This window comes from Lasiodiplodia theobromae (assembly GCF_012971845.1).
Source record: "Lasiodiplodia theobromae strain AM2As chromosome Unknown scaffold_24, whole genome shotgun sequence".
Taxonomy (NCBI): Eukaryota; Fungi; Ascomycota; class Dothideomycetes; order Botryosphaeriales; family Botryosphaeriaceae; genus Lasiodiplodia; species Lasiodiplodia theobromae.
This window is the reverse complement of record NW_023336449.1, coordinates 92,068-106,220: the sequence shown is the minus strand read 5'-3', so window position 1 is coordinate 106,220 and position 14,153 is coordinate 92,068. Positions and strand designations below refer to the sequence as shown.

General features: G+C 54.6%; 6 protein-coding genes across 6 annotated transcripts; 4 read left to right on the top strand and 2 right to left on the bottom strand.

Moving 5' to 3' along the window:
* Positions 1-1,454: 1,454 nt before the first annotated feature.
* Positions 1,455-2,577, top strand: LTHEOB_7774 (Bax inhibitor family protein; the record flags this gene model as incomplete). The annotated part of the gene is made up of 3 exons (XM_035517177.1): positions 1,455-1,756; positions 1,806-2,045; positions 2,097-2,577. The coding sequence occupies 3 exons, from the start codon at positions 1,455-1,457 to the stop codon at positions 2,575-2,577; spliced, it is 1,023 nt and encodes a 340-aa protein (XP_035370793.1).
* An 821-nt stretch (positions 2,578-3,398) lies between these two features.
* Positions 3,399-4,769, bottom strand: LTHEOB_7773 (Tyrosinase central domain protein; the record flags this gene model as incomplete). The annotated part of the gene is made up of 4 exons (XM_035517176.1): positions 3,399-3,629; positions 3,717-4,295; positions 4,353-4,515; positions 4,567-4,769. 4 exons carry the CDS (start codon positions 4,767-4,769, stop codon positions 3,399-3,401), a joined length of 1,176 nt encoding a protein of 391 aa, XP_035370792.1.
* Positions 4,770-7,313: 2,544 nt separating this feature from the next.
* LTHEOB_7772 (Phosphatidylserine decarboxylase) lies at positions 7,314-8,795 on the top strand (the record flags this gene model as incomplete). Its single annotated transcript, XM_035517175.1, has 4 exons — positions 7,314-7,538; positions 7,592-7,826; positions 7,881-8,223; positions 8,288-8,795. 4 exons carry the CDS (start codon positions 7,314-7,316, stop codon positions 8,793-8,795), a joined length of 1,311 nt encoding a protein of 436 aa, XP_035370791.1.
* A 1,038-nt stretch (positions 8,796-9,833) lies between these two features.
* On the top strand, positions 9,834-12,007 carry LTHEOB_7771 (Alpha-L-rhamnosidase; the record flags this gene model as incomplete). The annotated part of the gene is made up of 3 exons (XM_035517174.1): positions 9,834-10,404; positions 10,456-10,485; positions 10,542-12,007. 3 exons carry the CDS (start codon positions 9,834-9,836, stop codon positions 12,005-12,007), a joined length of 2,067 nt encoding a protein of 688 aa, XP_035370790.1.
* A 334-nt stretch (positions 12,008-12,341) lies between these two features.
* Positions 12,342-12,918, bottom strand: LTHEOB_7770 (uncharacterized protein; the record flags this gene model as incomplete). The annotated part of the gene is made up of 2 exons (XM_035517173.1): positions 12,342-12,385; positions 12,438-12,918. 2 exons carry the CDS (start codon positions 12,916-12,918, stop codon positions 12,342-12,344), a joined length of 525 nt encoding a protein of 174 aa, XP_035370789.1.
* A 261-nt stretch (positions 12,919-13,179) lies between these two features.
* On the top strand, positions 13,180-13,638 carry LTHEOB_7769 (DNA polymerase III subunit alpha; the record flags this gene model as incomplete). The annotated part of the gene is made up of 2 exons (XM_035517171.1): positions 13,180-13,462; positions 13,526-13,638. The coding sequence occupies 2 exons, from the start codon at positions 13,180-13,182 to the stop codon at positions 13,636-13,638; spliced, it is 396 nt and encodes a 131-aa protein (XP_035370788.1).
* Positions 13,639-14,153: the final 515 nt, after the last annotated feature.

Sequence of the window (14,153 nt, the reverse complement as noted above, 5' to 3'; positions counted from 1 at the left end):
GAATACTCACAGACTTGTCATCTTGGCATCTCTTCAGCGTTGGCTGAGCTGTCACCCTTCCAACGAGGCTGTGCCAAACGGACGCTTTTCTTTGCTGAGACGCTATCAATACTTCTCTCCACCATTCAAAAGTCTTTTTGAACATCTTTTCTGAATGTGCTACATACTCATTCCTCGGTACACGATGTGCTCGCACGTCTCGCATCGGCCTGCGCACTGGGGTCAGCAGCCTTGCATTAGAATTCAACGAGCCCTGGACGAAATTAATAACCCGAAGTACCATGATGTAGTGCCCGTCGATCCTGCACTCATCTCACATCAGAATATCCCGAAGTCCTCGTCTTTGCCAAATACTGTCACGCTTGCTTCCCTCGACCGCCTGCCCAGCGATTCAAGCGAAGCAGCGCCCACACTCCCAACACCAGCTGCAGGAGTTCCAGCAACTTTCACGCAAACAACAGATCCCAAGACTGAGCCTGGACCGGCATTTCATGAGATAGCCGTACATTGTACAGCATCGCCCCAGCTAATGATACTTCCTTTTCGCATCCCGAAAGATTGCGTGCGACAACCGCGGAAGGTGGAAAAGCCGGTACATGGTTGGTGTCCCGACTGCGGTTGGGAGCATGCGAGACGCATGGGCTGGTTGGGCAGAGGGGGGAAGGTGAGGGCATGGGGCCCCGCGGGGAGTGGTTGGGGCGGGAGTTGAGGGGTCTGTCTTTTTTGAGAGCTGGCTTGCCCCTCTGGTATTCCGGATCGAGAGTGTTCACTAGAGCTCCAGATCGGAGAGCCAAAGGTCCTGGTCAATTTTTTTACTCTTTTCCGAAAAGACTCTGAGGCTGACTTCTCCTGACGTCTCTGTGAAGTGGGTGCAATATTGCCTTTGGCTCCTGTGGTTGGGAATGATAAGACCCAATACACGACATCGGTCCCTTGTTTATTGCGAATTCAGGATGCGAGTTGGATGCATTATAATTATGCACCTTTACAGCTGCCGGTACAGAGTTTTTGCATTCGGATCTCATGCCTAAGGTTGAGATTCGAGTAATGTGAGAAGGTGGAGCAATTCACGGACGAAAACTGCCGGTGATAGGGCATGGGTGTGCTTTTCAGTCCTCCGTTGATCCGAGATGTGTTGCTGTGTGAAGTTCAGGTTCCGGCCACGCAACAACGGTTCTGCCTAGCACGGAGGCTAGAAGCAGGAATACGTAAGTGGATGGATGCGGCTGAGGCAAAAGAGATGGCAGGTTCTGGGGCGGTCCAATCATGACGGAAAGGATTCGATGAGATTCGAGGGCGGGCTGGAGTTAACGGAACTCCGTTTTGGCCCGTGCGGCCCCCACGTGATGATTTTTAAGACGTCACTTTGAAGCTGCCATTGCCGCGCTTCTCTCGCTCGCCTCCGCTTCTCTCCTCACGAAGCAATTGCAACCTGCCTGAACGCACCGCCCACCATGGCGTTCATGCTCCGGCGACCCTTCGCCCTCACGTCTGCTCTGAAGCAGGCGCCCAAAGCCTCTTCAGCCACCATCCGCGCATTCCACAACACGCCGCTCAAGTCCGCACCCAAGAGCTTCTTCACCGCAAGGACCGCTGCGCCCTCGCTCGCCGAGTCGAACAATGTCTTCCGCAACACCTTCCGTGCTTTCCGCCGCAACTATTCGCAGCAGTCCGCCACCACTTCGAACCCTGAATTTAGGCAGCGCTTGATCTATGGCGCCGGTATTTTCGGAGGAACTCTTCTGGCTATCAACCTGTTAGTTCTCTTTGTCCATGGCCCGAATCCAAGCTGACAGTCTTCTTAGCATCTTCAACCGTGAGACCCGCGAAGATGGCGGCATGCCGCCCCACGAGCGCAGCTACCTGAACGACACTTTCCTGCACACTGGCCTCGGCGTTGGTATCATTGCTCTGGCGGCTCGCACTCTGCACTTCAATGGATGGAGCTACAGGCTCATGTCTGCGAACCCTTGGCTTGTTCTTGGCCTTGGCCTCGTGGGGTCTGTCGGCTCCATGTACGGCTGCATGGCTACTCGCCCGGATAAGTATGCTATCCCTCCTTTGGAACAAAGGTCTCCTGCTAATTGGCATTCCAGCTACGTCCAGAAGTACGCTCTGTGGGGTCTCTTTAACCTGACCCAGGCCGCTCTCCTCTCGCCGCTTATGTTCATGCACCCCGCCCTGCTCGCTCGCGCTGGTCTCTACACCGTCGGTATGATGGGCTCCATCGCTTTCGTCGGCGCGACTGCCAAGCAGGAGAAGTACCTCTACCTCGGTGGTCCTCTCCTCGCTGGCGTCGCCATTGTTGCTCTCTCCGGTCTCGCTCCCATGGTCCTGCCTGCCACTGCTGCCCGCACCCTCATGTGGACCGAGAATATCTGGCTCTACGGTGGTCTTGCCGTCTTCGGTGGCTTCACCCTGTACGACGTCCAAAAGGTCCTGCACCATGCCCGCCTGTCCGAGCGCGGCCTGATGCAGCGTGATGCCGTCAACGAGTCCATCAGCCTTGAGCTTGACTTCATTAACATCTTCGTCCGCATGGTCCAGATTTTGGGCATGCAGCAGAGAAGGAAATAAATGGCTCTCAACCCAGTTACATGACTGGCTTTCGAGAGCTCGAAACGGAGGGCTTGTTATGAGCGATAATCATCTGATGGCGTTTTTCTAAGCGGTTTTTATCGATTGCAAGGTCTGTTTGACATCCCCGCTCTTGCACAACTAGCACCAGCAGGCTCTTTTTATTTTTATTTTTTAGGTTGGGAAGAAATGGTACTATCAGACCAGAAAAAAAAACAATTGATAATTCATGAGTGAACTGAATATAAGACTTTCTGTGATTGCCATGGATATGTGATTCATGCCTTGTGCAAAATTTCTCCAAGGGCTTTTATGCCTACGGTGGAATAGGTTCTACATTCCTGTACAAATTTCTCATCACTCGCTGTAACAGGATCTGCGTTTTTCAACAGCAGAAAATGGAATCTACGTACATTTCCGTTACAGAATATCGCATAACGAGTAGCATCGGCCCTTCCCTGAATTCTTACCCCCAAGCGATGGAAGAATGGGCTCAAAAATCAAATCTTCAACATGGTTAAATGTCGAACTTCAAAACGCACGACGCCGTACTGATTTCAGTACGTGCTAATAGCCATTGATATGGCCTGACATTAAATGACTTTATCCTCAAAGCGAAACACTCTGCAGATGATGACTAATATTATAGTTTATTTGGCTATTCTCATTTTTCTCCTTTCCGCTGCTAACAAGAAAACAGAAAAGTACTTACGAGTAGACGCTGAAGAGAATATCAACAATAAAAGGGGAAACCAATTCCAATTCTTGTTCGCCTCTACCTACGCGCGCTCTAAATCCATTACTCCTCGATTAACTCTGCGCTACACATATACGTAGCAGAATGGGCCAGCAAGAGTGCTCATAGCATCACGGATGGTGATGGGGTCGGCAGTGTAAGCGAGGTCGAGGATGTCGTCGAGTGTCGTGTTGGCGCTGGGCGGGCTGTTGTTGAGGGTGTGGGTGCCGCCGACGGCGTAGGTGCGCGCGGCCACGTCCTGGTTCTGCCACGTCCACCAGACACGGTCGATCATCGCGTGATGGAGGAAGAAGACCTTTTGTTGCTGTTAGTTGGGGTTTGATAAGGGGCTGAAAAGGGGGGTATGGAGGAAGTTCAACAGGGAGGGGATTCAACCACGTACCGGATCGCCAGGAGAGGCAAAAAGATCTCCACCAGGGTCGCCATTAATAGTTAAATGCCCCCCAGTGTGAACTCCGAGGTAGCCTGAAGGGAAATCGCCCTGCATGATGGTCTGGAAGTCTGAAACGTCGGAGTAGGTCTCGATCAACGAAGAAGTGTTGAGGTCGTTGGTGAAGCGCGACGACACCCAGGGGTTGATGTCACGGCGCAGGCAGCGCGGATTCGAGCCGAGGCCATCGGCACTGGGGTTTGTTGGCAGGCCTTCATAGGCAGGCGACACGGGGCCGAGTCGGGTCGTGAAGTTCCTGAACGGGCCCGTATACACGCAACCACCGCCCTGTGCCGGCGGTATTTCGACATAAGGGAGAGCAGAAGATGGAACATAAACCGGCGTGTGGTTCCGGTACACTCCATTGCCTGACATGGACGTGTCTGAGCCGTCGAAGATGGGCGAGCTGAGCGGGTCCTCGGCGTACTGCGGCCAGTTCCAGTACGGCTGCGTGCCTGTGTAGCCGCATTCGTTGCGCAGCGCTTGCTCGTACGACCAGGTGAAGTAGCGGTGCCATGAAAGGAAGTTGCCCTTTTTGCTGAGTTTAGTACCAGGCTTGTGGATATACGTAGGCTAGACTTGACTTACCGTCCCGTGTATCGTCAGGGTCTGATTTATGTGGGTGGCCACGAAGTCGTCATAACGAGTGACACAACCCGGGCAAAGTTCTTTAGGAGTTCTTGAGGGTTTCGTGGAGATGCATTGCACTGCTGCAATATACTCCTTCCTCTCCTCGGCAGAGAGGGCGCCCCTGCATTGCTGATTAGCAATCTGGCAGGGATTCAGCGTGAGGAATACGTACCATTCTCTCCGGAAAGAGATGTTTTCGAGTGTGCAGCCGTCGGAAAAGTAGCCATTGACCTGGACGAACTGTGCTAGATTCCCCATCGCCTGTGCGGCCAGCTGGTCGGTCTTGAGCGAGGTGGCAGCCTCCTTCTTCTCAATGACGGCGCCACTGGCAACACCCAAAAGCGCCGTGGCGGCGACAAGGTCCTCGAGACGCATTGTGGAGAAAGTTGTAGCCCCCACGGATTGGCTTGGTGGGAAGTTGGGTAGCAAAAGGTGTGGTAGAAGCAGCGACAGCTGCCAATTTATTTGCTACGTCTTTTTACGCGCGGGCGAGTTCTAGAAGGGGGCCAACGGTCGGTTATGCGCAACGGTGTGGCACAGCCGGGGGCTTCGGAGAATTGATGTCTGCGAGGATGCGGCGTTAATGCGCAGGCAAGCAGCGCGGTGATTGAATACCGGAAAACAAGGCCTCAAACAGGAGCCAATTGCGAAGCGGCGCCACCAAAGCTGGCTCTTGCACGGCAATTGATAGGAAGAAGCGAGCTGGCTTTCCGTCCGTGGAGTAGCGATGCCGGAGGTATTGTTGGACTGGCAGGTGGCGGCGTCGGCGCAACTAGTTAAAGTGGGCTCCGTGGCGGCTTTCTGCATGTGCCGCGATGAAGATGGGGGCCAAATTAAGTAAACAGCAGTCGTGTATTGTGTAAGCCCGAACAGCTCGGCGTTGCAGCGGCCCGCTCACAGGCCAATGGAAGATGAATTGGCAAAGGTGGTGCGAAGAAATTACAGGAAGAGCCATGCATCTCGGGAGTAGATGCCCCTAGTGCTTATCGGCCTTCATTATTCAAAAGACAACAATAATCCAGGCAGAAAATATTCACTCCTCGCTTATTCAAGCATGGTACAGACGGGAAATTCCAGCTTGACACTTGCTCGGCAAAGCACAGCTAGGCGACTGGACTATTGATTTCGATAACGTGGCCATACTATACATTCGCCAGGAAGAAATACTGAAATCGGGGCGTTTCTGGAACTCCCATGCATATTTCTAAACCATTTGGACGCAGGGACGCGTACGACTCCGTATTGGCGAGGACATATACACGAGTAATGATCAATGCCAGTGGAGTGGAGTTCTACAAGGGGGTATAATTTGGGCTCATTCAGCAGTCTTCGTTTGGATGTGTTGAGCCAGCAAGGAGGACTCGATAGCATGTTCAGGGAAAGTCATGATGCTCATAGACTAAGTGATGGACCATCTCGTACGTAAAAAGGATGGATGGAGGGGCGAGGGCCGAAGAATGGGGGGTCGCAGCTTGCCGGGGTCGAGCGGTGCCTGAATATGTGGGCTTTAAAAAAAGCACACATACAGGAACAGCGGTAGTGGACCCGTGGCAGCGGAGCAGCCGAGATGGCAGAACAGATCGCTTCTCCTGGCAACTTGGCTATCGTGTTCTTCAGGCAATGATGTTCTGCGATTTGCGTCTTGTCTTGAGCACGCCCCTCAGACGGCGATCTAGCAACGATCTCCCGGCGTCGATGATGCGTGCCAACGGGAGAGCGGCAGGCTTCCCCCTCGCGCCAATTTTCGGGCGACGCCGCAAGGCCCTGTTTGGTAGCCTGATGGGACAGCCGGCGGCACGGCAAAGTGGGAACGGGCGAGGAAGGAAAAGGCTGAATCGCAGATAGAAGAGGCGGGCGGGCGGGAAGAGATGCAGTTGCGACACGGGGCCTGTGCATGAGCTGGACCCAGTTTCCAAGCGAGCCAGCCAATCGCGTGCGCCGATAGCTCGTACTTTTCCCCAGACCCTGCCACCTGCCTCAGATCGAAGCGGCGCAGTGCAACAACATCCTCTAAGCGAAAACACCTGCTCCGTGCTCCCCACTGCCTAGCGTTTCTCTAGCCTTCCGCTTCAGCACCGTCGCCGCCCGCGCTGCTCTCTTCACGCCCTTGGCCGCCACCTGTCCGCACTTGCGCAATCCGCACCAGCAGCCGCCTCCGGTCAATCGCTTCCTTGCAGTCTACCCATTAATCTGTGTCTTGCGCCACCGCCAGGGACATTGCTGACGGCCCGCCGTAACGTCAGCTGCGCTGTACCACCGGTTGAGGCACCATTGGTGTGAGGATTCCTTGTCGATTATCACAGCAACCCGCCGTCTATTATGGACTTTTGCGAAGCTTGGCCAGTCTCGGGGCTTGGTATTGAGCCGGAAGGCGCCGAGCACTTTGGATGAGAGCATTCGGTATTTTCGGGTTATGACCCTTGATATGACCCCTGGGCCATGTCTTGCCCGCCTGGCGTCTTCGGCGCTGCTTTCGGTGTCGGCCGAGGACACCACCTCCCCTCGTGGCCTGCGTCCGTCTCTCGCAAGAGGAAATCTGCAGCAACAGCGTCTCCGGCCCTCTCCGTTTCTGGCATGAACACCTGAGGAACTTCCTCGATCTAACCTGTCTCGTGCCGAAGTCCTTCGCCCGCCATGTGCTCTTGCGCCACTATGCATATTCTGCGACGGCTTCGCTCGCCAGGCACAGGAACGCCATGTGCGAGCCCACCCCTCTCGCCTGCAATATCCTGGTCAGAGTATCACCTTAACATTCCAGACCTCCTTCCATGTTTTCTTGCACATCCTTTTGCCTAAGTCATTCTCCCCGAAGATATCTTGAGCTGCTCTTTCCACATCATTCTTCTTTCGAACGTCCCAAGTCCCCTTTCTTGGCCTAGCACAGGCCAACGGCCCCATGGGCGTCGGTGACAATCCACCATGTCTGTATACTTGAAGCGTCAGTCCGGTTCCCATTCGGCCAGCGATGAAGGCCCTTCGAGTTTTCCGCCAGAGTACGCAAACTTCAGTGCCGCCGATGAAATCATTTCCATTACCAGCGTCTTCTGCGCCTTGGCGCTGGCCGTGGTCATGCTCCGCCTCTATGTGAGAGGCTGGATGCTGAGATTTGTCGGCTCTGACGACTATGTCATTTTGTTTTCCATGGTTGGTATTTGCCCCTCGTACAAATGTGCCATTTTTCCAACTGAATCGTACAGGTATTAAGCATAGTCGTCATGGTCTGCTTCATTGAGGAGACCAAATACGGGCTGGGCAAGCATGCTATCGTCATGCTCTCAGACCCTGTCGGCTACACGCAATTTTCCAAGTGGCTTTACGTCCACAGCCTCATCATCATGGTCGCAGTCAGCGCGGTCAAGGTCTCAATTGCCCTATTTCTCATGCGCCTTGCCGAGAGAACGAGGAAGGTTAGGTTTTTATGGGGGATGATTAGTAGGTTGAATCTCGAGAGGTGTAGTTTTATACTTGCTGACCTGTAGCCCACAGTCTTCATCATCCTGTTCACCATATCTTGCGCCTGCACTTTGATTTTCCAGTGTTCGCCCATCGCTGCTGCTTGGGACTACTCCCTTCGAATGCCGCCCGAGAAGGCCAAGTGCTTCTCAATGAACACTTTCAGGAACATCGGCATGTTCAATAGCATCGTGAACATCCTCACCGACTTCCTCTTCGCCTCACTTCCGGTTCCTTTGATCTGGGAATTGCAGGTCAACCTTAGAACGAAGCTCACGTTGGCCTCGATTCTTAGTCTCGGTTTCTTCGCCTCTGCAGCAGCCATCGTCAAGTGTGTCAAGCAGTGGAACGTCCTTGAAGATCCGGATTGGACAGTGTATGTACCATTGCTGTGGACACCTTATCCCTTCACGATTACTGACTACGGCTCTCCTTTACAGGCACGATTCCTTTAATGTGTGGAACTACATCGAGCTGAACATTGGCATCGTCGCCGCCTGCCTACCGGCCTTGAAGCCTCTGTTCAACTGGTTCCTTGAGACTGCACGCGCCATCACTAGCTCCGGTGGACGCTCTGGGAACCGCCGCCGAACCGGTTACAGCGGCTATGGCAGTCGCTCCACTGCGCACGGATATATGAAACAGCAAGACAGCTTTGCCATGGCGAGCATTTCACGCTCCCGAGCAGATGCAGAGCTGGGAAAGGTGGATCCATACGTCGCAAAAGTCTCTGTCGGTGTGAAAGAAGTGGACAGGGAACTCCCTCTCGCTTCAGATGCAAGCCGGGATTCTGGCGGGGCCGTGTCAAAGGCATCCAAAGAAGGGGAGAAGGAGTGGGATTCCGAAGCAAGGAAAACCAGCGACGATGGTATACTCTCACACGCAGGAGGCAGTTCAAGACCGAGAGGTCGTGTCATCCTACGAACAACCGAGGTCCATGTTAGTTGAGTCTGCTGGATGGTGGGTATGTTTGTTTATGTCTCATCGATACTCCCTTTTGTGTCTTGTAGCTGGACTTTACCATATGCAAAATTTTCCCTTTGATTGATTTTTGGTACAATCACGTTGCGTAATTGCATGCTTGTGGCTGAAAGCAGTCAGCATATCCTCAAGACAAGGTAAGTTCCCAGCATCAATTGGAAAAGCAGAGCTAATGGTGATGGCAGTATTTCTGGTGGAACACGCGACATCACGTTCCCGTCTCGGAGGTCGGTGTCTTGGAGAGTCCGCGCTCTGGACCTCGTGTCACTGTCGACCGCCTCTCCCGCGCTTCATGCCGTCCTTGGCCCGTTCGCCGTCTGGTGGCCTCCACATTGCGGAGTTCGCCGGCCGAGGTTTGCCCAGTCGCATGGTCTGATGTTGATGGTTGACAATAGGGTTGAAGTTGCGAAGACACGGCACTTATACACGCAGACTGTAAGTGCAAGATTACGGTTTCTACCAACAGTCTGTATGATTGGCTGCCTTCAGGATGACGGCTTCGACTCTCAAGAGCCAAATGCTCCCACATGCGGGATCTGCAATTTTGCGGGGGCAGAGCGGGGTTTTCTGCAGGACCGATTGCCGATGCCCAGCCCGACGGAAAAGAGAGCACGTTCTGGTCGACCTCTCCGCAGCTCGAATGACCCATCATTACCAGGTCGAGCCACTGTGCACCGGCCAGGGACCGCTATGACGCACGTCATGTGGCTTCGGCCAAAACCACACCGAGACGCCAAGCATGCCGTTCCCAACTTTTGATCAAGCTTCCCCACGATTTGGCGCGCCATCCCTGCTGGGACCTGGCGGGAACACTACTTTCGTGAATAATGCCCCCTGCACTGGACCATTGGACGTCACCCGGCGCCACCCGTCTCGGGCGTCACTATCCCGTTGACTCGTGAGCCTCTGGAGACTTTTCTTGAGCACACCCCACTGGCCTTCTCTTAAAGAGCCGCGGCTTGTGTCCGTCACATTGCCCTGAGTAGCACGCTCGTACCCGCAAGAATGGCTCCGTCCAACTCATTCTGCCGCACTGCGGCACTTCTCAGCACCGTGGCGGCTTCTGCGCTTGCAGTTCCCTACGAAGAATACATTCTTGCTCCTTCCAGCCGTACGCTGCACCCGGTCTCGGTCTGGAAGGTCAATGGTACCGTCTCGGGCGCCGAGAGCGTGACCGGTGACGCCCTGGGCAGCGCGACCTTCACCGACGCCTCGGCCATCACCTTCGACTACGAGAAGAACATCGCCGGTGTCGTCTCATTGACTGTGGGCGACGTGTCGGACGAGAACCAGTACATCGGCATCACCTTCTCTGAGAGCTCGCTCTGGATCTCGGGCGAGGGCAGCGATGCCACGGCCGATGCCGGCATCGACGAGACGCTGTGGTTCCAGCCCAAGGAGGCGGGCGTGTACACCGTGCCCAGGCAGAACGAGCGCGGTGCGTTCAGGTACCTGAGCTTGGTGCACAACACCACGGGCAGCTTGGAGGTCACGCAGGTCACGACGCATTACACGGCTATGCCGCACTACGCCGACGACCAGCTTAGGAATTATACGGGCTACTTCCACTGCGATGGTAGGAATCACTTCAGCAAGGGGCCCAGAAACATCGACTGACGGATGACAGATGAGCTACTGAACCGTGTGTGGTATGCCGGTAAGTGTCACCACTCAATTGTTCTCCAGAAGCTCAATGGCTAACCCCCTGAACAGGCGCATACACCAACCAGATCTGCACCATCGACCCCAAGTATGGCGATTCCCTCATCTACCTCAACAAGATCACTTCGAACATGAGCTCCGACGACGTTGGCTCCCTGCCGTGGTATGTCAACTACACAATCACCAACGGCACCTCGGCACTCGTCGATGGCGCCAAGCGTGACAGACTGGTCTGGGCTGGCGATATGGCCATCGCTGTGCCTGGCGTCGTCGCTTCGACGAACGACCTGATATCCATACAAAACTCTCTCAACTCGCTCTTCGACATCCAGAACAAGAGTTCCGGGCAGCTCCCGTACGCCGGCCGGCCATTCACTTACATACTTTCGCACACGTACCATCTTTACACGGTCATTGGCGTTGCCGACTATTTCTTGTACTCGGGCGACATGGACTATCTGCAGAGCATGTGGGACAGCATCAAGCTGGCCATGGACTTTTCTCTCAGCTTCATCGACTCCAGCGGCCTGATGAACGTGACGTCGGCGAACGACTGGCTGCGCTTCGGCATGGGCGGGCACAACATCGAGGCCAACGCCATCCTCTACTACACCATCAACCAGGTGTCCATCCTCGCCTCAGCCCTCAACGAGACGGACCTCCTCAGCTCCTGGTCCACGACCGCCTCGGGCATCAAGGCCGCCGCCAACGAGCTGCTCTGGGACGCGTCGTCCGGGCTGTACCGCGACAACGAGACGACGACGCTGCACCCGCAAGACGGCAACGCGTGGGCCGTCGTGGCCAACCTGACGCTCAACTCGACGCAAGCGGCGCAGATCTCGACCAACCTGGCGGGGCGGTGGACCGAGTACGGGGCGCCGGCTCCGGAGGCGCACGACGCCATCTCGCCCTTCATCAGCGGCTTCGAGCTGCAGGCGCACGTGGCGGCGGGCAACGCATCGGCGGCGCTGGCCCTGACGCGCCTGCAGTGGGGCTTCATGCTCGACGACCCACGCATGACCAACAGCACCTTCATCGAGGGCTACAGCACCACCGGCGACCTGCACTACGCTCCTTACAACAACGACCCCCGCATCAGCCACGCCCACGGCTGGGCTACCGGCCCCACCGGCGTCCTCACCTTCCGCGTCGCCGGCATCCAGCTCACCACCGCCGCCGGCGAGACCTGGCGCGTCGAGCCGAGCTTTGGTGACTTGACCCGCGTCGAGGCTGGCTTCTCCACTAACCTCGGCGCCTTCAGCACCAACAACACGAGGGACGCCGACACGGGCGCCTTCAACATTGCCTTCGAGACGCCCGAGGGGACGACTGGCGCCGTGAGCGTCGAGTACCCGTCTTGCGCCGGCACCTTGACGGTGAAGCCCGATGGTGGGTCGGAGGCGGAGACGGTGACGAAGGAGATTGAGAAGAAAGAAGACAAGGCTCTGGCTGAGAGAGTCGAGGTCGATGGCTTGAGTGGTGGGAAGTGGACCGTCGAGTTTGCTTGCTCTTCTTGAGTGAAGGGAAGTGACCGAATGTCTTTAGTTTGGTTTTTGACGCATTCGGACGAGTAATACTGAGGTGTAATGATAACGAAATTAAAGGAGTAAAAGCTAATTCATCAATCGTACTACTTTTGCCACGATATTGATGATCCCACGATCAATTACATCAATGTGCTATTGAACAAGATCATTATTACCCAAGTTTTCCATACCGAGTCCTGGAATAAGCCATAGATAAGAGACCAGGATCTCCGTAAGCTCTTGTTTCTTAATTTTATTTTTGTTTCGCGATTGGGTGGCCACCAAGAGCTCTGTTGCTGGCGACCCGCTGGACGGTGGTTTGTGGTCAGGTGATAGGGTTCGAAGGCATGGCGACGAGAGGGATGCAAGCTTTCGAATAATGCGGCGGCGGTTGTTTCCTGCATGTAGGCGTTGATGAGACCTTCAGCAATTTCGCTGGCCATGAAGACCGATTCGTGCTCGTCGATATCAATGTTCCTCTGTCTGATAACCTCGTGAATCATGGCGTAAAGCAGCAGGATGGCATCGCGTTCCTCGAAGTCCGGATCAATCCGCATGGCGATTGACTCATCTTGGCGCATGAAAAGACGACGGTGTGTCTGAAGGAATGTCCAACGAGTCATGTCATCTGGGTCGCCGATGGTCTCGTCGTAGGACGGAAGAAGAAAGTTGCCATATAGAATGGTGTCCCATATGCCGTCATCGCTCTGGAATCGACCTTCCCACAGGAAGAAGTCGCGGAGTATGGCGAATGCCCAGGAAACGTTGTCGTTCAGGATAACCTTCGCGAAGAAGACGTCAACATTGGGGCGGCCGCGCGGTGAGGTGAAGCCAAGGTGGCGTGCGTGACGACGCCAGTGTTCGGGCGTATTCGACTTTTTGAAGAAGCGTCGACGTGGCATAATAGAAAATGATAGGCTGATAAAGGTAGAGGATGCCGGTCGGTTAATGGAGGTATGGAATGACGAGGATCTTGAAGTTGTGCAGGTAGTGGTTGATCTGCCAGCGTCGGCGCTGCAAAGGCCGGCGGCTGCAGAGGCCGCCGTGGCCGCCCGATTGGGAAGTGACGCTAGGCAATAGGCAAATTTCATCGCACACACAGCTGCGCCCTTCACTTCGCAGCTTCGCGACCACCATATCTGACACAAGTCTCAACCGTCACAATGGGGCGCCGGAAGGCACGACACGAGCGAGGTCTTTCGAACCTCCTTGACGTTGATTTTTGGAGGCGCGTCCTCGGTTTCGACCCCAACGATTTCGACGAGGATGTCTACGCCAATGACCAAGGCCAACGCCCACTCATTCTAGTGTTCCATGACGGCGGCAGCGACGAAGCGAAACTCAAGAATATTGGCTGGCAACCCTTCAAGCACGGCGCGGCGATCGCGACTTTAGACACCAAATGGATCCTGGAAGACAATCACGAATTTTCGGGATTTCCAAAGGGTAGGTCTATATACATGCTTTTTAAATTACCCACCACTGTGATGCTGACAAAATTCATGTCAGGCCTGTCTGATTTGGTTGTCAAATTCGAGATTCCGAGAAGATTCGAGTGGCAGCAACCAAACCGAAAAAAAAGGGAAAAGAGTCGTCCGGGGCCACCACAACGCCGGCAATGATGCATTCGAAACGATGGCAGCTTTGTTGGGCCAAGCTGCACATGACGTCTCCGACAAGGCCCTCACAGGGCTGCCACTCTATCCATATCCCAACAACGAGCTGGTTCTGGTAGCCATTGACACTGAAAGGTGACGGAAATTGGCACCTGCATTCTTGACACAGCGCTCATCACGGAAACTGTCCCTGGCCCAAATTGTGAGAACTGGATGGATCTCACGGAAACTCATCACCTTGCGCAACGAGTTATCTTGTGTTGACCGGAAATCATTTCACACATTGAACAACGGAGTCACCAAGCCACGGCAGGATGGCGTAATGACTCACTGTAAAAATTAATGAGACTTATGTGGGTACTTGAAGCTAATGTCCGGACGTACTTGTATCAATTTTTAAATCAACATTTGCATCCGGACGTTAGCTTCAACTACCCACGAGATGGCTAATTTTGGATTGGTGGATTTATGCCACAATTAGGGAAACCAGCGGACCACTTCACATTCAGAGCTTGGAAAAA